The 25,285-nt window shown below is 38.0% G+C and overlaps 1 protein-coding gene across 7 annotated transcripts in view; it reads left to right on the forward strand.

The window, feature by feature from the left end:
* ASCC1 (activating signal cointegrator 1 complex subunit 1) overlaps positions 1 to 25,285 on the forward strand; it is a 103,975-nt gene that overhangs the window by 28,407 nt on the left and 50,283 nt on the right. For all 7 annotated transcript variants that reach the window (XM_078077618.1, XM_036083901.2, XM_036083900.2 and 4 more), the window contains exons 6-7: positions 6,711 to 6,847; positions 13,662 to 13,781. In XM_078077618.1, coding sequence (XP_077933744.1) covers positions 6,711 to 6,847; positions 13,662 to 13,781 — 257 coding nt within the window. The remainder of the gene's footprint in view (positions 1 to 6,710; positions 6,848 to 13,661; positions 13,782 to 25,285) is intronic.

Consider the following 25,285-nt stretch of genomic DNA (forward strand, 5'->3'; position numbering starts at 1 on the left):
TTATAAAGTCGAGCAAAATGGGGCCCCTGGGTGGCTCAGTCGTTAAGCATCTGCCTTCGGCTCAGGTCATGGTCCCAGGGTCCTGGGATCGAGCCCCGCGCTGGGCTCCTTGCTCAGCAGGAAGCCTGTTTCTCCCTCTCCCACTCCCCCTGCTTGTGTTCCTGCCCTCGCTATCTCTCTCTGTCAAATAAATAAATAAAATCTTAAAAAAAAAAAAAAAAGGGCGAGCAAAGATAGTATTTGCTTAGAGTGGTTCATGGTCATGTAAGAAGCAGGAAGCAGGGGGAGCCTGAATTTATTCCATACTGCTCTGTACAGAGGCATCACACATGTCTCTCTTAATCCTCAGAACAACTCCTAGAGGGAAATGTTGTCCTTTTTATAGATAATGAAATTGAAGTTTCTGAACAATTGAGTAACTCACTTCGGGTCACCCTGCTGATAGGTGGCAGAATTAGAATTTGAACATAGGTCTGTCTAGTTGCAAAGTCAAATGCTCTTTTCACCAGTCTGCCTTGTTCGAAGAGCTTTCCTATGTGAATGAGATTTATGTCACTTGCCCAGAAGTGATTTCATGGGATTTGGCCATAAAAAAGGAAAGAAAATATAATGAGCATAGGGAAGGCTCCCAAGTTTATTTCCTCTCTTTCTTTGTGTGGAAGATCAGGAAGTGAATTGGTGGATCCCTCACAAATACCTATTTCATACTTAATTATAGGTTTTGTGGGAGCATGTAAAAAATTTATAGGACCTTTGACTTGGAGGTAAACTAGGCCATCTCCCTTATGTCACAGAGGAGGAAACCAAGGTCGCGAGAGGCGAAATGGCTTGCGTAATTACAGCTGTTTTTTAACAGAGTTGGAATTAAAACCCTAGACCCTGTATTCCAGGTTTAAAGGCTTTTTATAGTTAAATCACAAACCTTTGTTATGCCTGGAGCTCCTAGAAGATGATAATTGTGAATATAATTTGAGGAAGTTTTGGTTTTGTTTTGTTTTGTCTCTGGCTGTCAGCATGTCCTGTCAAGTCAGAGTGCTTCTGGTGGTACAGGTCTGGGTTAGATTCCTAGGTGTTCTTGTAACTCTTATGTAATGGCACAGGGGCTTCCCTTCTGCTAGCTGACAGCTCTGGCGGGTGCACCTGTGTTACAGCCCATCTGTGCGGAGAGGATGATTGAGTTCTACCTGGGGCTTAAGGAAGCAGAGAGAATGAATGAATGCTTCATGGTGGGCTAATCCATATTTCCCTCTCCTGGCCTTTTCCCCAAGCTTGACATTTTTAGATTTCGCTATTCCTTGTTAATTGTTCATGCGGATAGATAGCAGTTCTGTGGTACTTGCTAGTGGTAGATCATGGAGCTGACGTTTGAATGACAGGGGTAAGGTTTTGCACCTGGGACTGCTGAGTTTGGATGCGACTTGGAACTCTGAACTGTGGCTTAAGCCTGCACACAAGCTTTCTGGGGAGGTAACTTGTGCATCATTTTCTCCTTGGATGAGACCTTATTTAACAAATAAAGAAACACCTTAGAGATGACTTAGCCATGAAGAAACTCTTTCTTTCTTTTTTTTTTTTCTTCATCTAGACCAAACTGCCCTAGGGAATTCTGTTACTTCACCCTTTGCTGCTGCTTGTTGGGTGGAAAGTCACCACCATTTGAATTTTCAGGCGCCAGCCTGGTTGTCCCACCTAATGGAGTGAAATAGTTCTGGCTCCAAGTAATGGTGAACTTGGAGCTGGGCCCAGTGTAATTAAAACCCCGGAGTAAAGAATTTGCTGTTGGTCTTTATTCATTTCAGTCAAGAGGCTTGTGGGTGGGAATATAATATATTCCAAGCAAAGAAAAATAGTGGCTCTAGAGATTTATGCCATTGCCTTGAAGATTGTTTGGTTCCACCGTAAATTTAGGTAATTTAGTCAAAGAAAAGGCTTTCTTCATAGATGGTATTACTAAAATTCAGGGTGTTTCTCCATTTATTAAAAGACTGTCCAGTAGGATTACATATAAATTATATGACTTCCAATACAATTAAAGACTGAAGGCTTATGACTCAAGGTTCTCCAAAAGAATTCAGATTGTGTGGCCTTTAAAGGTATCCCGTCTGTTCTTTTCCTGCTCTTCTTTGTTCTCTATGTTTTGTTTCCCAGTATTCAGTGTTTTCTTGGCAAGTGAACTCAGGTTGACTGAAGTGATAGGCTATCAAAGAATAACGTAAGGAAGGAAAAGTTCTAGAGCTTTCTTTTGCTAGGTAGTAAGACAGTAAATTTGTGGGTTTTTTTTTTTTTTTTTTTAAGATTTTGTTTATTTATTTGACAGAGAGAGAGGTAGCAAGGGCAGGAACACAAGCAGGGGGAGTGGGAGAGGGAGAAGAAGGCTTCCTGCCGAGCAGGGAGCCCGATGTGCTTGATCTCAGGACCCCAGGATCATGACCCGAGCCAAAGGCAGACGCCTAACGACTGAGCCACCCAGGCACCCTAACTTTGTGTTGTTTTAAACCACTAAATTTGTGGTAATTTGTTACAGCAGCAATACGATACTAATAATTTTAAAATCACAGAAAGGTTGTAAGGCTAAGGATAGTACCCTTTACTCATACTCACCTATTGTTAGTATTTTATTCTGTTTTATCATTCTTCCTCTCGTTTTTCTTTCTTTCTGAACCACTTTAGAATGCGTTGTGTATGTCATGGCCTTTTACTCCAGTGATGTGGGAGCAGTTCAGTTTCCCCATGTCCTTACTGTCTGTCTTTTTGATTGTAGTCATTCTGATGGGGCGTGAAGCAATATCTCATTTTTGGTTTTGATGTGCATTTCCTTGATGACTAATGATATTAAGCATCTTTTCACATGTTTCTTAGTCATTAGTATATCTTTGGTGAAATGTCTATTCAGGTTCTTTCCATTTTTAAATGGAATTATATATCTTTTTATTATTGAATTTTAAGAATTTTTATGTATTTATATTTATTAGATAGATGATTTGTAAGTATTTTTCTCCCAGATAGTTTTCTCTGTGGTTTGTCTTTTCATTTTCTTAATGGAGTCTTTTGAAGTACAGTTTTTAATTTTGATCAAGTTTAATTCATCCCTTTTATAAATCGTGTTTTTGTGGTGTCACATCAAGGAAAGGCAAATATCACTTTTCAGAGAATTAATGAGATTTGCTTTATTCTCCGTCTAGTGATCAGATCCATTTATTGTGTGAGCTTTGTTGAAATGTGTGAGGACTTGCCTCTGGGTGATGATCACATTTGTTCCATCCTTCTCTAGGCGGCTGTTACTAGTGAGGCAGTATAATATTGATCAAAAGTGTAGGCTTGTGGCCTGACTGCTTGGGTTTGGATTTTGGCCTCATCCCTTACTAGCAGTGTTACTTTGGGAAAGTGACTTTATTTCTCTGTGCCTCAGCTCAGTTTCCTCATCTGTAAAATGGGGATAATACATCTTTCCTCATAGGCTGTTTGTCTATGTAAAGTGCATAGGAAATGCCTGGAACAGAATAAGGGCTAAAAAAATATTAGCTCTTATTACTAGGGGAGCAATTCTCAACTGTAATTTGGGATGGAGTTGTGCATATTGGAATCATTTGAGGGACTTTTTAACACTTAGCATGCCTTTCTAAAGTGACAGGTTCTGCCATGGGTTAGAGCAACTGGGGTGATAAACATTGCACTTAGCCTTCCTTGACACATTTAAAGCTGATTGTTCCTTAAAATCACTTCCATTAAGTGAGGCAATTTGGGTTGATGTGTAGAATCACAAAACTCTTCATCAGATATAAAGATAGCTCAAGCTCCATTAACACTTAGAAAATGAATAATCTGTTAACTCCTGTTGCTGAGGCAAAAATTAGGCAGTCTTAGGCAAGCCAAGAACAGAAGGTAAGCTATCTGTGTTTGATAGATATATTTCTCTGCCTTTGGGGTGGTTTATTAGCCCAAGAATCAGATTATGGGACCAGAACTTGCACTTCAGAGATAAAATTCCTGCTTTGCTCTTGTTGAAGGAGAAGATTTTCAACTCTTTTTCTTGTCTTCATTTGCAGGATGAATATAATGAAACTTGAGACCTACTTCCTTCAAAAGGGATTCATGATCTGACATGGGACTAGTATCAGGATATTTAAAGAATTCGTACAACTCAACAATAAAAAGATAGGAAATGGGCAAATAATTTGCATAGACGTTTCTCCAGAGGAGGTGTCCAGCTAGGACATGAGAAGATAGTCAACATCATAGGTCAACAGGGAAATGCAAATCAAAATACAATGAAATACCATTTCGTACCCACTAGGATGGCTATAATAAAATTTCAAAAGGAAAGTAGTAAGTGTTGGCAAAGGTGGAGAGAAATAGGAACCCTTGTACGGTGCTGCTAAGAATGTAAAATGATTCAGCTGTTGTGGAAAACAGTTCGGTGGTTCCTCAAAAATTTAAGCATTAGAATTACTATATTAACCCAGCTGTTCCACTTTTAGGTTTATACTGAAAAGAACTGAAAACATGGTAACACAGAGACTTGTACATGAATGTTTATAGCAGCATTATTCATAATAGCCATAAGATGGAAACAACACAAATGGCCATTAAGGGATGAATGAATAAACAAGTTTGTATGTTATATGTTATATGTTATATACATACAATGGAATATAATTCAGCCATAAAAAGTAATGAAGTACCAATACATGGTACAATTTGGATGAACTTTGAATACATACTGAGTGAAAAAAGCCAGACACAGCAGTCATATATTTTATGATTCCTTTTATATGCTATATCCAGAATAGGCAAATCCAAAGAGACAAAAAGCAAATTAGAGGTTACCAGGGGATGAGTGATAGGGAATGGGGAATGATTATTTAATGATTATGGAGTGTTTCTATGGGATGAAAAGGTTTTGAAACTAAGGAAGACTGATGGTTGCACAATATTGTGAATACAATAAATATCACTAAATTGTACACTTTAAAATGGTAAGTGACTTTCATTCAGTTTTTTTAAAAAGGGAGATTTATGAGTATATTTACTATTTTTTTTTAAAGATTTTATTTATTTGACAGAGAGAAGGAGCACAAGTAGGCAGAGCGGCAGGGAGAGGGAGAAGCAGGCTCCCCACGGAGGAGGGAGCCCAACGCGGGGCTCGATCCCAGGACTCTGGGATCATGATCTGAGCCGAAGGCAGCCGATTAACCGACTGAGCCACCCAGGCTCCCACATATTTAATATTTTTGCTACCCAGAGACAAATGTTTTAAAGTGCAAGGAATAATGAATGACAAAAAAGGATGACTGTATTTGATGTGGCAACTCCAGTGTCTGGATATCTCTCCAAATTCATTTTTCACTCATCTCTCTGCTTGGGAGAATTTATTCTTAACATAATATTTTACCTGCAGTGTCTGCTAAGATAGAAACGGCATTTTTTATAGAAAGTATAGGAATCGTGTAAGAGGCCCAGTTGCTCTAGGCCAGCAAAGTTCATAAAGGAGCAAAAGATATTCTTAGAGCCTACATTTAGATGGCATTTGTTTCTCTTGGGCATGCCATTCTATCAGGCTACCAGTTCCTTTTCTAAAAAAAATTTTTTTTATCGAGGTAAATTTCACATAACACAAAATTAACCATTTTAAAGTGAATGATTCAGTGGCCTTTTGTGCATTTACAGAGTTGTGCAACTACCAGCTCTGTATTATTCTGAAACATTTTCATCACCCCAAAAGGAAATTCTCTACCCATTAAGCATATCCTTGCCAGCATTTGTTATTTTCTGCTTTTTTGATTATAGCCAGCCTAGTGGATATGAAATGGTACCTTTTTGTGGTTTCGATTTGCATTCTCCTAATGACTAACGAAGTTGAACATCTTCATGTGCTTGTTGGCTATTTGTATTTCTTCTTTGGAAAAATGTCTACTCAAGTTCATTTTCTTTCTTTCTTTCTTTCTTTCTTTTTTTTTTTTTTTTGAGTGTTGGGGAGAGGTAGAGGGAGAGAGAGAATCTTAAGGAGGCTCCATGCTCAGGGTGAAGCCCAAGGTGGGGCTCGATCTCATGACCCTGAGATCATGACCTGAGCTAGAATCAAGAGTCAGATGCTTAACTGACTGAGCCACCCAGGCACCCCTCAAGTTCATTTTCTATTTTAAAAATTAGGTTCTTTATTTTCTACTTACGGAGTTGTGTTCTTTATATATTATGGATATACACCTTTATCAGATATATGATTTGCAAATATTTCTGTCATTCTGTAGGTTGTGTTTTCACTTTATTAATAGTGTCATTTGATATACAAAGGTTTTTAATTTAGGTGAAGTTTCATTTATCTATTTTTGTCTTCTGTTGCCCATACTGTTGAATTCCTATCTAAGAATCCATGGCCAAGTCCAAGGTCATAAAGATTTTCCCCTAAGAAAACTCTTTCTTCTAAGAGTTTTATGGTTTTAGCTCTTGTATTTAGGTCATTGATCCATTTTGATGTAATTTTTGCATATGGTATGAGGTATGGGTCCAATTTCATTCTTTTGCAAGTGGTTATTCAGTTGTCCCAGCACCGTTTGTTGAGGAGACTCTTCTTTCTCCATTAAATTGTCTTGGCATCTGGTTGAAAATCAATTGGTCATAGATATGTGGGCTTACCTTTGGACTCTAAATTCTATTCCTGCCATTTACTTTAATGTGGGCTGAGTTTTTTGTTTTTCTCTCTTTGATAACAGGATCATGGGGTTGATAGCACCATTTTCCAGAATCCCAAAAAGCTTCACCTAACCATTGGGATGTTGGTGCTTTTGAGTGAGCAAGAGATCCAGCAGACATGTGAGATGCTACAGCAGTGTAAAGAGGAATTCATTGAGTGAGTAATCTACAGGAATGGGGAAGGGTGGTCACCTTGTACTGGCTTCTCTTTGGTATCACAGACTTGTTTTTGCACTTAGGCGAACTTGTTTTTGTCACATGGCAACAAGGTCTGTTGACTCACCCAGTTGTAACACTTAATATTGGACCATTGTCTGAAAGGGTTAAAATGGATTTAAAGCATGTATTTACAAATTTTTATGGAAAGACTACCTTAAATTATACTAGTTCAGTAGGCAAATTTTGTTAACAGGACATCCCGTTATAGGGTATAGGATACTGTACTAGTTTTTTATGCTCGTGAACACATTACTACAAGCTTGGTGGCTTAGAACAGTGAAAATTTATTATCTTATAGTTCTTTGGGGTAGTTGATATGGGCTAAAATCATAGTGTCAGCAGGGTTGTGTTCCTTTCTAGGGGCTCAAAGAAAGAGTTCATTTCCTTGCTTTTAAAGCCCATCTTCTAGAGGCCACACCCACATTCTTTGGCTAGTGACCTCCTTCCTCCATCTTCAGTAATAGCAGCTTTCCTTCTCTCTGACCCTTCTGTTATCGCATCTTTATCTCTGGCCATAGTAGGGACAGTTCACTGCTTTTAAGGACTCGTGATTTGATTGAGCCCACCCAGATAATCCAGGATAATCGTTCCATCTCAAACTCCTTAACCATAATCACATCAGCAAAAGTCTGTCTGCCATGTAAGGTAGCATATTTACAAATTCCAGAGAATAAGATGTGAGCCTCTCTGGAGAGCCATTATTCTGTTACCAGAGTAACTCAAACATTATATAACATGATTCCTTACAAAGGTCTTCATTGTATTTCAAGAAATGCACTTTAATTTTCTTTCTTAAATACAGGTAGTTTTCTAAGAACGCCAAAAACTGTCTAAGCAGTCTGTTTTGGCTCAGGGAAAACATTGCTCTTCTGGGGGCAGAGTTGTTATTCTTTTTACTATAAAATTTTAATTTACATGTATATCTGACCTAACAGCTTTATTTTAAAGAATCATCCCTTCCCTACCCTTTGCTCCTTTTTCTTAAGATTGATGAAGAATAAGAGAAATTGGAAAACTGACTCAGTTGAAGAGTTTTTTTTTAATTCAGTTATAATATTCAGGTCTCATACTATTTTAATATGGCCTTGTAGAAATGGGTTCCCTAGTTCATTGGATAAGACAAGGTAAAAGGATTAAAATTTTTTTCATGTATATGTTGTGTATGTAACTGTGTAATATAATGACTTATATGTGGGCCAGTTCTCCTTTTCCAGTTGTTTTGAAGGCAAGATATTTTTCTTGAGCAAAATCATAAGCTGATTGGATTTGCACTCTGCAAAGAATACTTCTTTGTCTTGATCTTTGCTCACTGATGGACATAACTGTTTCTCTCCATCTTAACCTAAAATTCAAAATAATTGGGTGTTCGTAATTAAGTATTTACAACTTCCTTGCCTAAGATAAAACTTTATGCTTTACCTTACAAAGTGGAGCAATGTTACCTGGTTTAAGAGTTAGTCCTGATACCTTAACTTATTTCCAGATCACTTTTTGGCTAAATGTAACTGAAAGCAGCTGCATTTTCTTGGCTGCCATTAGGATAATCTTGCTAAGAAGAAATTTAAAGGTAGATAAAATATTGGTTTAGGGAAGTATTTGTTTTTTTACCTATGAAAATCAGGTCACAGGTTTTTAATCACTGAAGCTTTATCCTGAGCTATGGGAGGATTTAGCTGAGTTCCTCCATTTTATGTCTTTTGGTGCCTTTGGTGACTAAATGCCAAATCTGAGCCCTTTAAGCATGTCAGGGTTGGTGTGCATAGGAAATGGAAGAGCAGCCTTAATAGTTCCTAAGAATTTTTGACATGACAGGATGAAAACAGTAATTGTAGTTTCTCAAATTCAGCAAAGCTTTTGAAATAGGACAAAGTTACACTGCCAAAAATCTGCAGTGCAGGCAGAAAATTTTTTGAGGATGCTTTTTTCAAAAAGCTGGAAAGATTTAAAACCAGCAAGTAACGTAAGCCTCCCCAGGCCTCTTCTCCCACATCCTCTGCCGCATAAACTTGTTTAAAAAGTACATAGTGCAAAATTAATTTATTTCTGAGAATGAGAATCAGAATTGGCTGTTGAGATTGGTTAGAAGTGCCTTGTTTCCCTAAAAGGAAAAAATGTTTCCTAAAGAAAAGTACATGTACACACACAAACACACACACGTGCGTGCGAACACACACATGCACACACTTATATAATAGCCCTGGTGAGTAAAATGTGTCATTTAACTTTTTTCCCTTCCTTATTCTTAATCTTTGATCTCAGCCTTTGTACTTGGTATACTTAGACTGTCAGTAAATAATGGCCTTTCTAATCTGAACCTTTTATGATGTAAAGTTTCCAAATTAAAATATAAGAAAGGAAAACACTGAAATTGAACAGACTAATATGTAACATGCTGTAGTACTTAGATGGCTTTTTAAATTGAGGTGTTAAATGGGCTAGAGTCAGATTGAATTAAAACTGTGCTGCTATATAGATATTTTAAAGAAATGGGTAGTTGAATATTTGTTTCAAATTTTGGGATGTTTTTTGAGTGTAAGGAATGTTACCTACCAGAAACAGAACTTTGATTTCAGTTCTTAAGCTAACGGCTCATGTAGCTCTATCGATTTCAAATGAATTATTCAGTGTTCAGTAAATGCTGAAGCTCTAAATGTCTCCCTTGTGACTTTTCTTTGTGAGATGTAGAGCACAAACAGTGCAATGGCTCTGAGTATATAGTCTGACAAATATGCAGTACTTTTAAATTCCAGTATCACTTTTCTCGTACCTAAGTGTTCCCCATAGGCCTGAGGTAACACCAAATAATAAGGTAAAAAGGGACAAGAACAAGGAGAGAAGAGGAAAAATATCCATGGACAAATGTTGCTTCCTAATCATTGCCTCAGATGTCACTCAGTTGAAAAGTATGCTCACTGGTGTCCTGGGTGGCATAGTTTTGTCATCAAGACAAAGAGCATTTACCAGGCAAACCACCGAATTTCTCTCCCTCTTGGTAAATCCTAGGGAAGGTCAGAAGAGTTTCTGATCGTACTCCTAAGGCAGGCTTTAGATCTGTTTCATTGTTTTTATTTTTTGTTGTTCTTGGTACTGCATCTCATTCGAAAGATTTGAGGTGGTTCGGGGTGAGAACATACATGCAAAAGAAATGTTAAAGTCGGGGAGCTCAGAAACCATAAAGATGGAATGGGAGAAAATGTTTACCTGAAAACCAAGGAAAGGTTATAATTGTACTTGAGGAATAGAATTTAGTAGTTTTCAAGCACTGGTATACTTGAACTACATTCCAGAAGGAAACACATCGATTATTATTAGTTCTTATCTGATAAAAAGGAACATAACAAGTTTTTAGGAGAGAATCCTTTGCTCTTTCTCAATCCGAGGAAAACTTGTCATGTAAATATTAACCTAAAATGATGATGAGCAGTGTCTTCAACAGGAATTTTACAGAAGATACAAAAACATTGTTCACATGGTTCTCTTTTGGATAGATCCCTAGAATTTGAGGGTATAACATTAGACATAATCAATAAAAACATTTTATTTTTTATTTATTTATTTTTAAAGATTTTATTTATTTATTTGACAGAGAGAGACACAGCGAGAGAGGGAACACAAGCAAGGGGAGTGGGAGAGGGAGTGGGAGAGGGAGAAGCAGGCTTCCCGCCGAGCAGGGAGCCCGATGTGGGGCTCGATCCCAGGACCCTGGGATCATGACCTGAGCCAAAGGCAGACGCTCAACGACTGAACCACCCAGGCGCCCCCAGTAAAAACCTTTTAGTGGGAAACTAAACCAATGGTGTGGTTATGCAGGGTTAGAGCTGAAGCCAGTAGAGGAATGTATGGTTAGTATTAAACTGTTTTCCTCATGTAAGTTTGGTTGGCTGCACTTTGATAGGATTGAATGGCAGTTTTTCATATTGAATTCTTTAGCTTTACTTGGAATGAGATACACTGTGTTGTTGGTTGAAGCTACAGGCCTCAGGTAGTAGTTTAGAGCTTGGCTTGTGTTTTGGAATATCCCACTTATTAGAGGTGGTAATAAGGCTACTTAGATGAAGGCAATAATTTTTCTCGAATATCTGCCCAAAATAGTTATTTAGTTTCTTACTGAAAGAAATCCTGGTCTTGTGCAATAATATGGTCTTGAAGTTTTAAGGGAATCCTTTTTTTTTTTTTAAGATTTATTTATTTATTTGAGGGCACCTGGGTGGCTCAGTCATTAAGCATCTGCCTTCGGCTCAGGTCATGATCCCAGGGTCCTGGGATCGAGCCCCACATTGGGCTCCCCGCTCCGCAGGAAGCCTGCTTCTCCCTCTCCCACTCCCCCTGCTTGTGTTCCCTCTCTTGCTGTGTCTCTCTGTCAAATAAATAAATAAAATCTTTTTATTTTTAAAGATTTTATTTATTTGAGAAGGAGGGGAGGCAGAGGGAGAGGGAGAAGGAGACTCCCCACTGAGCAGGGAGTCCAGTGCGGGGTTCGGTAATTCTGGGATCATGATCTGAGCTGAAGGCAGACAGACACTTAACTGACTGAGCCACCCAGGCGCCCCTAAGAGAATCTTTACCATGAAGATTCCTAGGCTACAAAGGGTCTCCCTATGGCCTTGGTTCAATATCAAGAGAACTTTTTTGTTTTGCTTTTTTGGGAATTGCCTTTTGGTGGGTCCTAACATCCTTTTGTCTTTGAGTAGTACCACATGGTTTTCAATGACATATAGGGATGTGTCCACATTCTTCTCAAAATTGTCTAGAAAAGTTTCTCTCTTTAGAGTAGAACATCTGATCAGTGTTTAACAGAGATTTATGGAGTACCTATTTTATAGAAGGTACTGTGCCAGGTGCTGGGGATATAGGAGTAGACAAGATGGATAGACTTCCTGGCCTCGTGGGGCTTGCAGAAGACTGTGGTGATGAGCTGATTTTTAACTGGGTTTCAGCTTGGCACTGCAAGGCCATTTCTGGTTGAAGTATAAGTCTGTGTAAGGGGTCTGGGAAGAAGAAGGATGGTGAGGCTTTACTTAACAGAAAAGTAATAACATGCACACGTGAAACTAATATAATATTGTATCTCAGTTATACTTCAATTAAAATAAAGTAATACATACTAGTTTTGGAAAAGTCAAAGTTGCAGATATACAAAAATATCACTTTTAATCTTACTACTTAAAGATAATTACTATTAAGGCTCTCACACTTTTTTATATGTATGTGTGTATTTTTTCTTTGAGGTGTAATTGACTTATAGTAAAATGCCCAGATCTTAAGTGTAGTTGATGAATTTTAACAAATGCATGCACTCATGTAACTTCAGCCAAATCAAGATGTAGTACATTGTCATCACTCTGTGAAGTTCCCTCATGACCTTTTCCGGTAAATTCACTTCTTCCAGAAATAACTGTTCTGATTTCTGTTTCCATAGATTAATTTAGCTTGTTCTTGAATGTCATATAAATAAAATCATTCAATATATACATTTTTGTGTTTGGCTTCTTTTGCATATATGTGCAGTAGATAAACTTGTGTTTGGCTTCTTTTGCCTCTATATTTTTATTAACTTTTTAATGGATAATACATTTGTATGGTTCAAAATTTTAAAGATACAAAGGATATACAGTGAAGAGTTCCCTTTCTACTGCTATTCCCACCAAGCACCCTGCTCTCCTCTCTAAAGGCAACAGATTTTAGCAGTTTTCTTTTATCCTTCCAGAGATTTTATGTACAAGGAAATGTATACATATATGTGTATATATATATATAAATTTTCTTACCCCATCTTTTGCACAAATAGTAATATATAGCATGCACATTGTTGTGCACCTTTTCTTAAAACCCTAATGAGTATTTATTTAATCTGTTGCCAATCTTTGGCTGCTCCAAACAATGCCTCAGTCAAACCCTATGCATAAATTATTTTTCATGAGTATGAGTATAACCTATTACATCATATCAGAAAGTATGTATTGTCTGGTTGTTCTTTTTTGTGTTGTGTGGTAAGCCTGATCAGTGGGCTCAGGTGTGGTCAGCCCTCTATAGGGATCTCCTTATATTTCTCCAATCTTTTGCTGTTAAGTTTCAGCAGCCATCGCTAATCATTGTCTTCATCCATTATTTCGTCAGGGGTTGCAAAATGGTGATATTCTAATTTTGTCATTACTTCTGCATTTATCAGTTGGAATTTTTCTGTATTTATCAGTTGGAATTCTTCTGTAAAGAGCTTTCCTTTATCAGCTGTGATTGGATATGTAGCTGAATTCATAATTATTTCCTTAGGTTTGGCTCCTAGAAATTGAATTGCTCGGACAAAAAAGGGTTTCTATTCTTGAAGGCTTTTTATAAATATTGCCAAATTGCTGTTAAAGATGTGATACTACTTTATGCCTCCACCATTGTTAGATGAGTAAAATGGTGTTTGCAGGTTGTAGAAATAATGAAATAAAATCCGAGAGATGAGCAACAGAGTGAATGTCTTTGTCAATCAGAACTGTCATTCCTTGGCTTTTTTCCTCTGAGTACTAATAAACTGGTATTGAGATAACTATAGTGTGACTTTGGAAATAATTGTGTTTCTAGTTGGTGTGCATAGAACATACTAATTTTGAAATTAGAAGGATGATTAGATAATACTGTTAGTAAAAAAAAAACCCAACAATTTCATTTTTGTAATATTTGACTATGTATAATAACCATGTTTAAAATATAATGGCCCTTTCAGCTTAAACAATTACAAAAATGTAATGTTTTTTCCTTTGCAGTGACATTTCTGGGGGGAAACCCCTAGAAGTAGAGATGGCAGGGATAGAATACATGAACGATGATCCTGGCATGGTGGATGTTCTTTATGCCAAAGTCCATATGAAAGATGGCTCCAACAGGTATGTTTCTGGAATGCTTCTTTTCTTCCATCAAGAAGTTCCTAAAAGTATTCCTAGAAGTTCAACAAGTTTTGATTCCTTTTCTTTGAGACCTTATTATTGTAGAGAGTGTCAATTCTTTCTTTTCTTAAAATAGGAAGCTAATATCTTAAGAGAGGAATTTGTTGTAGGAAAAAGTATCAGATTTTAATCTGATAATGATCGAGTTACTTGGGTGGTAGATATTGATTATAGCAATCTAGTTTTTATGAGCTCAGTCCTTTCTTCATGTTTTTCAGGGTTATAGGAGGCAGGAAGGATGGCATTTTAGTATGGTAGTTGCAAAAGTGACATAATGCAGATCTAGTGAATACCAGGACAAAATGGGGATAACTCTGTAAGATTATTAGGATTAAGTTAATTTACATGAATGCTTAGAACAATGCTTAGCGCATGCAAACATCCTCAAAACACACATCAACAAATGTTTACTGTTTTTTACTAGTGTTATTATCACACTTAGATCACTTGTAGGGATTCTCGATCTGCAACCCAGGCTATTTCTGAGGCTAGCCTAGACATCCAGAGCCATTTCCAATATTAACACCATTTATTAGTCTAGTCAAGGTCTTCAGTGAGCAGAGGAGCCAAACTTGAATTGGAAGTTTGTTTTTGTGAAGGCAGGATAGAGCAGACCTCACACTGAACCAGAAGCCCTCTAGAGAAAATCACAGTCTCTAGGCAGGCCCCCAGATTGATTTGCTTTTGTAGAGGATCCCTTGTAAGGTTTCTCTTATCTCAATTCAAATTGATAATCTCAATTATCTCCTATCTCAGTTCAATTGGAAGTGAATTTTGGGAGGAAGGTAGGAAAAGACGATACAGAATCAGGTGTTGTGTGTGTTTTGGACCAGATTTGTCTTTTCTTAGATACCTGGCATGTGCCTAAATAGCATACTAATGACCTTGCCTTAAAAATTAGGGGCACATTGTTCCTTTGTTCCCCAAACATTTCTACCAGGTTGGAATTTGATATCTGGTATGGATCATTTACTTTGTGTTGTAAGCTGTAGCTGTCCAAATGTCTTCACCATGTTGTAGGGCTGCTGTGTATGGGGTAGATTACTTTTCAGTTTTGTAAACAAAAACAGTGAATGATAAGGTAGCAGTTCTCAAACTTTTTGGTCACATAATCACTTTAATTTCTTAAAAATTATTGAGGACACCAAAGAGCCTTTTTCTATATGGGTTATAGTTATTAATATTTACCTTAATTGGAAGTTAAGATTGCAAAATTTAACATTTGATAGTTCATTAAAAATAGTAATAAGATATTTTTTGTTTACATAAATAACATATTTTTCATGAGAAATCTGTTTCCCAAACCAAAAATATTTAGTGAGAAGATAGACATTGTTTCACATTTTTGTAAGTTTCCTTAATAGAAGACAGGTGGGTTCTTAAAACTGCTTCTGTGTTCATTCTGTTGCATTATGTTGTTTTGATTGAAGTATATAAGAAAATCTGGACTCACACAGAAATGTATTTGGGAAAATGAAGAGTACTTTAATAGTCTTTTCGGATAATTCTGGATATTTGGTACTACACTAAAACTTGACAAGTTACAGTTTCGAAAAGGTCATTTGCAATGTGAAATCAGAAACGAGATCAGTGAACATTTCATACTCTTGCGTTAAAATCCGTTGGTCTCTTTTGCATTTTGACTGGATCTTTAACCTATGTACAGTTTTGTATTGGTCATTTAGAAAATATTGGTTCACTGAGTTTTGCAGATCTTCCAAATGTTGACAAATTTCATTATGCAATATTAAAAATGTATTAATTGTGCTACTAATTTTATCACAGTCTTTAAGTATTAGGAAGCTGCTGTCAAGCTCATGGTAGCAGATACACATTTTCTAAAATTCTAATTTTCACTTGAGAGCTTGAATTTTATTATTGGCCAAAAATACTGTTTTCCTTGAAGTTCTTTCTTGAGATAATGTCTGTCAAATAACCACGTCTGAATAACTGTAATTTGTCAGTCGTTCTTTCAAATACAAATGGTGTTCATGGACAAAGAGGCTAGTTCAGCTCCAGCTCTGACAATCTCACAAGTGCTTTTCCTCCCGACAGCCATCTACTTCGATATACAGCCCAACTGCTTTATACATACTGCCAGTTTATCCCACAGGGATAGTAAAAAGGCATGGATTTGGGACGCCTGGGTGGCTCAGTTGGTTAAGCATCTGCCTTTGGCTCAGGTCCTGTTGGGTTTCTTGGTCAGGGAGGAGCCTGCTTCTCCCTCTGCCCCTCCTCTGCACATGCTCTCTCTCTCTCTCTCAAATAAATAAATAAAATCTTAAAAAAGAGGCATGTATTCAAGGCCTGAGATTTAATAAAATTGATGATTTTTACTGTTTCATCAAGGATAAATGAAACTAGATTTTTTTTTTTAAACTGTGGATTTATAGTGAAGAATATACTACTGCTAGTACAATTTGATGCTGCTGTCTTAATTCATGCTAAGGTGCCAACAGTTTTACCCAGCATTGCTTTTGCACTGTCCATGTAGATGTCATTACAGTGAAAAAGACAAATAATGTCCTACAATTATTATAAATATAGTTTTCACCTCATGGACTCCCCTCAAAGAGTCTCAGGGACCTCCAAAGGTCCACAAATGATACTGCAACAATCTTTGATCTAGGTAAGGTTTTATTTCTAACACTGAAGATTGCATAGTTTCTGGGGAAATTATAACTAACTTGTTTTTCAGTTACTCTTACCTGTCACTGTGCTTAGATTATATTATCTCCATTTTATCTTTGCAACATCTGTGTAAGATAGATGCTATTAGTATGCCTGTTTTATAGATAGGGAGGTTCAGAGAGTTTAAGTAGTTTGGCTAAGGAATGCATAGACAGCAAAACCATGTTCTGAATCCCTAGGCCAGAATAAAGGTTTTCAGTGTGTATGCTAGGTTAAGTAGGATAGACTGTGTTCCAATTCTTATTTCTAGAGTAAAATGGAAAGTTGTAACCCCTTTTTTTTGAAAGTGGTAAAATTCACATAACATAAGAATCACTGTTTCAACTATCTTAAAGTATATAATTCTGTGGCATTAAGGACGTCAACAATGTTGTGCAACCATTACCACTGTTTAGTTCCAGAACATTTTAATCACCCCAAAAGGAAATCCTGTACCTTTTGGGCAGTCACTCCCCACTCTTCCATACCCCTCTATTCTCCTCTCCCCAGCTCCTGGCAACCACTAATCCACTGACTGCCTCTATGGATTTGTCTGTTCTGGATATTTCCTATAAATGGAACCACACAACATGTGGCCTTTTGTGTCTGGCTTCTTTCACTCAGCATAACATTTTCCAAGGTGTATCCATGTTGTAGCATGGATCAGTACTTCACTCCTTTTTATGGCTGAGTGATATTCCATTGTATGGAGACACTACATTTTTGTTGATCCATTCATCAGTTGATGGACATTTGGGTTGTTTCTACCTTTTGGCTATTGTGAATAGAGCTATCTTCAATTCTTTTGGGCTGATTCACTTTTTTTTTTTTAAGATTTTATTTATTTATTTATTTATTTTTTAAAGATTTAATTTATTTATTTGACAGGGAGAGACAGCCAGAGAGAGAACACAAGCAGGGTAAGTGGGAGAGAGAGAAGCAGGCTTCCCGCGGAGCAGGGAGCCCGATGCGGGGCTCGATCCCAGGACCCCGGGATCATGACCCGAGCCGAAGGCAGACTCTTAATGACTGAGCCACACAGGCGCCCCTATTTATTTATTTGATAGAGACACAGCGAGAGAGGGAACACGAGCAGGGGGAGTGGGAGAGGGAGAAGCAGGCTTCCTGTGGAGCAGGGAGCCCGATGCGGGGCTCGATCCCAGGACCCTGGGATCATGACCTGAGCCGAAGGCAGAGGCTTAACAACTGAGCCACCCAGGCACCCCAGGGCTGATTCACTTTTAAAATGTACTAAAGTTTTTATTTCCTTGCTTAATTTTGTAGTTTTATAGGGCATCATAGCCACTCAGCCTGACCTCTGTTTCTTTATTATCTGTTATGGGATTTATTTAATTTTTGTTCATACTAGTTTAAACCTTACTGTTGTAGAACTGAAATATGTGATAGCCTATAGACATACAGTTAACATGAAGCTATGTGGAAAACTTAGATGGGATTACAGCATTTTATTAAATAAAATAGTGAATTTTTCCTAATCTACGGCTTCACGTGTATTTTAACGTACATATGCCATGGACTTTACAGCTGTATTCTTGGTGGCCCCCAGAGGGAAAAAGAGAGGTCACTGGGAAGAGATAATAAAATCATTACTTTGAGTTTTTCCATTGGATATCTTTACCTTTTGCTTTAATGGTTAGACCCTAGGTTCTTATAGGAGGTCTTCAAGTATAAAGAATAATAGGTTTTTGAGATTGGAAGAAAATAAGAGCTATAGAAGCTAGATGGCTTTTGAAGACAGTGCTTAGACATAATTGGTACCCACATGAATGGAACAGTGGGTACTTCAAAGGTGAATACACCCATTATTTTCCCATAGATCCAGCCCTTCCAAATTTTGCACACTTACTGTTGTCAAGGCTTTGTAAATTGAAAGGTCTGATGAGATATCCACTGAATCCACTAGTGTGATCAACAAAACATTTTTGAGTAATTCCCATCTCTCTTACTGCTCTATTTTTTTTCTATTGCCCGTTCCTCTTCCACAAGGAGAGACATGTTTATGTTATTTTAAAAAGATTTGTATATTTCCCTCCTCAAATTTGTGGGAATTACTAAGAGACTTAAACACCTCTTATTTAATTCAATTTTAAAACAATTTGAATGCCTCCTTTGTGCAAGGTGTTTTGGAAGGCTGTGCAAATTGATATAGAAAGGAACATTAAATCTTTTTGTTTGTTTATATGAAGAGATACTGCTCAATGCAGGAGGCATGGGAGAGAGGCCATGTTGTATTAAAAATACATTCACGGGCGCCTGGTGGCTTAGTCATTAAGCGTCTGCCTTCAGCTCAGGTCATGATCCCAGGGTCCTGGGATCGAGCGCATCGGGCTCCCTGCTCCACGGGAAGCCTGCTTCTCTCTCTCCTACTCCCCCTGCTTGTGTTCCCTCTCTTGCTGTGTCTCTCTCTGTCAAATATATAAATAAAATCTTTAAAAAAATAAAAATAAAAATACATTCAGCTTTCTTTATATGATTTAATGTAGTTTAAATCAGAGATTCCTTCCCTTAAAATGATTGAATGGGAAGTGACTGACCTTTAAAAGGATGGAACCACTTAGATCAGATTTTTCCTCCGGAAACTTTGAGCTGGGACAGTGTAGGTTCACTTATTGATGCATCTTTGGGTTTGGTAAAGCATGACTGGGTAAGGAATTTGTGGCAGTCAGCTGTTGCTAAGACATTGAACAAAGTGGCTATTCTGTTCTGTCTGGTACTGTCACATGAGCTTCCATCCTTGCCCCTCTAAGAAGAATGGCTTCCTCACATTTTGCTGAGAACACAAAGTCACAAACACAAAGTCAACTCGGCAACTTCCTTTTCCTCTCACAGTCTACCTGTTTTCATCACCCTACCCCACTCGATTTCATTCTCTTTCTGAAGAATGGCATACATTATCTCTGATGAGGCTAATCTCTTCTTCTCCTGCTCTCATTCCTTCTTATTTCCTCAAAGACCTGGCCCCATCAGCTATTCCCCCCTGCAGTACATTGCCAGTCGTCTTTTTCCTCAGGCATTTTTCGAATGCCCAGCCTGTGAGGTGCAGTAGACTCTAGGGCTTCCATCTTGAGGAGGAGGCAGATGTCAGTAATTAGAGTACACTGGGGTGAGGGCAATGGTTGAGATTCTAGGGGTACCTAGACAGGCAGCAAAAAACTCTGCTCATGTGTGGGCAAGTTTTGTAAAGGAAGGCTTCACAGAGGAGTTTCTCTGCTGAATAAGGAGTTCGCAGGCCAGGAGAGTAGCATTTTAGGAAAAGGGAATAAGTAGCAAGTGTAGATCTAGAAGCACTGTTATATGACATGTAAAGGAAGTTGGATTTTCATTTGGTCGTTTGTTTATTGAACATAAATTTATTGAGCGCCTGTTGTTTGCTAGGCACTGTGCTAGGCTGTGAATACCAAATGGTGAATAAAGCCAGGCGCATTCATTATCCCCACATCGTATACAGACTAATGGAGGAAACAGATGCTAACAAATAACATGTAAATATATAGTTGACCCTTGAACAGCATGGGTTGGGACTGCACGAGTCCACTTATATGCACATTTTTTCCCCCAGTAAATACAGTATAGTACTGTAAATCTATTTTCCTTAGGATTTTCTTAATAACATTTTCTTTTCTTTAGCTTACTTTATTGCAAGAATACAGTACATAATACATACAATGTACAAAATATGTGTTAATAGACTCTTCATGTTCTCAGTCAGGCTTCCCATCAACTGTAGGCTGCCAGTAGTTAAGTTTTAGAGGACTCAGAAGTTAGCCATGGATTTTCAACTGCACAGGGCTCAGTGCCCTTAACCCCTGCATTTTTTGAGTGTCAACTGTAATTGTGAAGTGTGATAAAGATGAAGCAGACGGAAAATGGTGCTCTGTTAGAGGAGCTATCGTAGCAATGTAGACTCTGGGGGGGAGGGCGGGGTCAAGGAAAGCCTCTCTCAGAAATCGATATTGAATTGAGATCTAAAGAAGTGAGAGTTTGCAGGCAAAGGAGAGGTGGGAAGGCTCTTCCCACTTGTTGTTTTAGGCAAAAGAAAATACAGAGCAAAAACCCTGAGGCAAGAAAAAGTCTAACGAATTCCAGATATGGATGAGGTTTAATGAGGAAGAAGATGGCCATGTGAAGAAATTAGAGGGGCTTGGACTGACAGTGGCACTAGATAAAAGAATGAAGATTAAACATGAGCAGAATAAAATAAAAAGAGATCCATATCAAGATAAATCTTAATGGAACTGCAGAGCACCAAAGACAGAAGATCTTAAAAGAAGTCACCCACAAAGGAGTGACAGTTATAAGGAACTCTCAGTAGCAATAGTGGAATATTTTAGCAGAGTATTTTCTAGAGAAAATAATTGTGAACCTGGAATTGTGTACTCAGAAAAAAAAAAATCTTTAAGAACAAAGGTGAAATGGGGGCACCTGGGTGGCAGGTCAGTTAAGCATCCAGCTCTTGGTTTCAGCTCAGGTCATGATATCCGGGCCCTGGGATTGAGCCCTGCATCAGGCTCTGTACTCAGCGTGGCATCTGCTAGAGATTCTCTCTTCCTCTCCTTCATCCCCTCCCGCTCATGCTATTTCTCTCTCAAATGAATAAATCTTTTAAAAAATGAACAAAGGTGGGGCGCCTGGGTGGCTCAGTCGTTAAGCGTCTGTCTTCGGCTTGGGTCATGATCCCAGGGTCCTGGGATTGAGCCCCACATCGGGCTCTCTGCTCTGTGGGAAGCCTGCTTCTCCCTCTCCCACTCCCCCTGCTTGTGTTCCCTCTCTTGCTGTCTCTGTCAAATAAATAAAAATAAATAAATAAATAAAAAACCGAACAAAGGTGAAATGAAGACTGTTACAGATGAACAAAAACTCAGAGAATTTATCACTGTGAGATGTCTGCAGTAAAGGAATAATGTATAAAGGATATATTTCAAGAAAAGGAAAATGAATCCAGAATGAGGTGCAGGAAGGTTAGTATGAGATGCAGAAAAGAATGGTAAATAAATAAAATGGCAGACATTGTCTATATAAAATATTTTGTAGTGGGGAGAGTTTTTTAAAAAGATAGAGCTAAAAATAAATTAAAATTAAAAAGAACATTGTTCAGTTAACTATTTGTCAGCTAAGAGCACTAAGTCAAGACTGAGGAGCATTCTGGAGTTGAGGTATTCTAGTTTTTTAAAATTACTATTTGGGGAGAGGGTGTTAAGATATTTTTTAACTTTGTTAAGCTAAATGCATACAGTAAAAATTTGAAAGTAAACCTAAAATAGAGTGTATAAATAACAAACAAGTAGAAAAAGGACAAAAGGGCAAATACAAATTTATAAAAAGGAGCAAGAAGCATAGGGAAAAGTGGGATGAATATTTATTTTTTTAAAAAGATTATTTATTTATTTATTTGACAGAGAGACAGCGAGAGAGGGTATACAAGCAGGGGGAGTGGGAGAGGGAGAAGCAGGCTTCCCGCGGAGCAGGGAGCTGGATGTTGGGCTCGATCCCAGGACCCTGGGATCAAGACCTGAGCTGAAGGCAGGTGCTTAACGACTGAGCCACCCAGGCACCCCTGGGATGAATATTTAAACGTAAGATGATAAGTCCAGGGATATATATATATTTTTTAAATTTTTTAGTTTTTTAATTTTTTAATTTTTTAAATTTTTTTATTTTTTTTAAGATTTTATTTATTTATTTGACAGAGAGACACAGTGAGAGAGGGAACACAAGCAGCGGGAGAGGGAGAGGGAGAAGCAGGCCCCCTGCGGAGCAGGGAGCCCGATGCGGGTCTCGATCCCAGGACCCTGGGATCATGACCTGAGCCGAAGGCAGACGCTTAACGACTGAGCCACCCAGGCGCCCCCAGAGATATATATATTAATGATACATGTTAATAAACTCGCTGGTTGAGAAAGATAAGAGTAAACAAAATTCAGTTATATACTCTTTACCAGAGATACATCCATCCATGAAGTTGCAGTAGTAGAAAGGAAAAAGATACACTAGGCAAATACCAAAAGGAAGTTGGCATAACAATTAATATCAAACATGGTAGGCTTAGCAGTAGAGAGGACTGTTATATAATGATAAACAATTTACCAAGATGATATAATTTTAAACTTGTGTGAACTCATTAGAACCACCTCAAAGTAGATTAAACCAAATTTGTATAATTAATTTTTTATTGGGGAGAAATTGAGAAATCCATGATCATAGGAAGAGGTTGTGACATATATTCCAATTATTGATAGGTCAAGCAGATGTAAAATCAGTAAAGATACAGAAGATTTTGACAATTAACAAATTTAATGTAATACTCATTTCTGGAATTATATACCCAGCAGTTAGAGAATTCATATTCTTTTCAGTCATATGGAACAGTTGAAAAAAAGTGGGAGTACACAGTAGATCATAAAGTAAGGCTTAATAAATTTTAGTGAGTTGGTATATTTACAAATCATGTTTTCTGACCAGAAATAAAGCAAGGTTATCTACAATTACCAAGTTATTAGAAATAATAAGAGAGTTTAGCAAAGTGATTGACTATAAAATTAGTATAATAAAACAATTGTTTTTCTGTACACCAGCAACAAACAGAAAACATCATTTAAAAGACACCAGCCTCTTAGTTGGTTGAGCGTCTGCCTTTGGCTCAGGTCATGATCCCAGGGTCCTGGGATCGAGTCCCACATCGGGCTCCCTGCTCCGCGGGGAGCCTGCTTCTCCCTCTCCCTCTGCCTGCTGCTGCCCCTGCTTGTGCTCGCTCGCTTGCTCTCTGTCCAAAAAAAAAAAATCTTTATAAAAGACACCAGCCCTGTGACTTGCTTTGACTAATAGAATGAGACAGGAATGATTTGTAAAACTGTTGATGCTAGGCCTTAAGAGATCTTGCAGCTTTTGTTTTCAAAGTTAACCTCTTAGGACACGGTTGCTCTTTAGGGAAGTCCAAACTTTCCAGCTGGAAAAAGAGACCACAAGGAAAAGAATTAAGGTGTCCCAGTCGACAGCCAGAAAACCAAGGCTCCAGTCATGTGAGTAGGACCATCTTAGATCCTGCAGATCCACTCTAGCTGTCCAAAGAGGAAACAGACAAAAAAAAGTAAATAAAATGTTATAAATTATAGTAGATTCTATAAAAGAAACAAACAAGAGGATGAAAAGAATAACATAGGGGACCTACTTCAGATGCAACGGCCAGCGGAGACATCTCTAAGGAGTTGACATTTGAGTTCAGACTTAAAAGACACAAAGTGTACTAGACAGAGGAAAGAGCAAGTGCAAAGACCTTGAGAGAGAGCTTAGTGTGTTTCAGCACTTAAAGAAGACCAGGGAGATGAGGCCAGAGAGGCAGGCAGAGATTTGATTACACAAAGTCTAGACAGTTGGTAAAGAATTTGTATTGTTTCCCTAGGTGCACCAAAGGGTATTAAGCAATATAGTGACATGATCTATCATTTTAAAAAGGTAATGTGTGGTAGAATGGATTAGAGGGGGAAAGAATGCAAGTGGAGAAATCAGGTCATATTGCAATCCAGGCTAGAGTTGAAAGTAAGTAGCCAGGTTAGAGTGATGACAATGAAGAAAAAAAATAAAACGATACCATCCATTTACGGTAGCATCAAAGCCCATAAGGTACTTAGGAAATAACAACAAAGTATGTGTAAGACCTTTTTGCAGAAAATTATAAATTATAAATAGATTATTCATGTTCATTGATAGACTTAGTTTCATAAAGATATCAGTTCTCCTCAGGGACACCTGGGTGGCTCAGTCGGTTAAGCATCTGCCTTCGGCTCAGGTCATGATCCCAGGGTCCTGGGATCGAGTCCCGCAAGGGGCTCCTTGCTCAGTGGGGAGCCTGCTTCTCCCTCTGCCTGCCGCTCCCCCTGCTTGTGCTCTCTCTTTCTCTCTCTGACAAATAAATAAATAAAATCTTTAAAAAAAAAGTATCAGTTCTCCTCAAATGGTTCTATATAAATTTAATGCAATTATAAGACTACATATGTAATTGAAAAGAAGAGCCAGGAACAGGAGGGGGAGTATTTAAAAGTCATTATAGGAATCCAGGTGAGAAACAAGGCCTGAACTAGAACAGTAGTGATGAGAATTGATACATAGATTCAAGAAGAGTCAACTCTGATTGATTGGGCAGTTTTCTTTTCTTTTTTTTTTTTTTTTTTAAGATTTTATTTATTTATTTGACAGAGAGACACAGCGAGAGAGGGAACACAAGCAAGGGGAGCGGGAGAGGGAGAAGCAGGCTCTCCGCGGAGCAGGGAGCCCGATGCGGGGCTCGATCCCAAGACCCTGGGACCATGACCTGAGCCGAAGGCAGACGCTTAACGACTGAGCCACCCAGGCGCCCTGATTGGGCAGTTTTCTAAAGGTGGAGTGTAGGAGTCAGATGAATATGATCCATTATAACTAAGCTGGTTTATCTCAGGAATACAAAGATGAATTAAGACCAGGAAATCTAATAACATCCAACTCAGCAGAACAAATTTAAAAATAGTATCTAAATACATGCCTTAAAGGCTTTTGATGAAATTAAGCCTATTTATTTTTCATTTAAAACTTTCAGAAAATAGAAAGATATTGCCTAATATGATAAATATCTATTTTAAAGCAGAAACCAACAATCCTATTGAATGGTAGTTTATTGGGCTTATTATTGCCATTATAATCAGAAATAAAGCATGATTGCCTGTAATAACCATTACTCTTAAACACATTGTTCGGAAAGTTCACACTAAATCCTAAACTATGAA

This window comes from Halichoerus grypus, chromosome 7 (assembly GCF_964656455.1).
Source record: "Halichoerus grypus chromosome 7, mHalGry1.hap1.1, whole genome shotgun sequence".
NCBI classification, from domain to species: Eukaryota; Metazoa; Chordata; class Mammalia; order Carnivora; family Phocidae; genus Halichoerus; species Halichoerus grypus.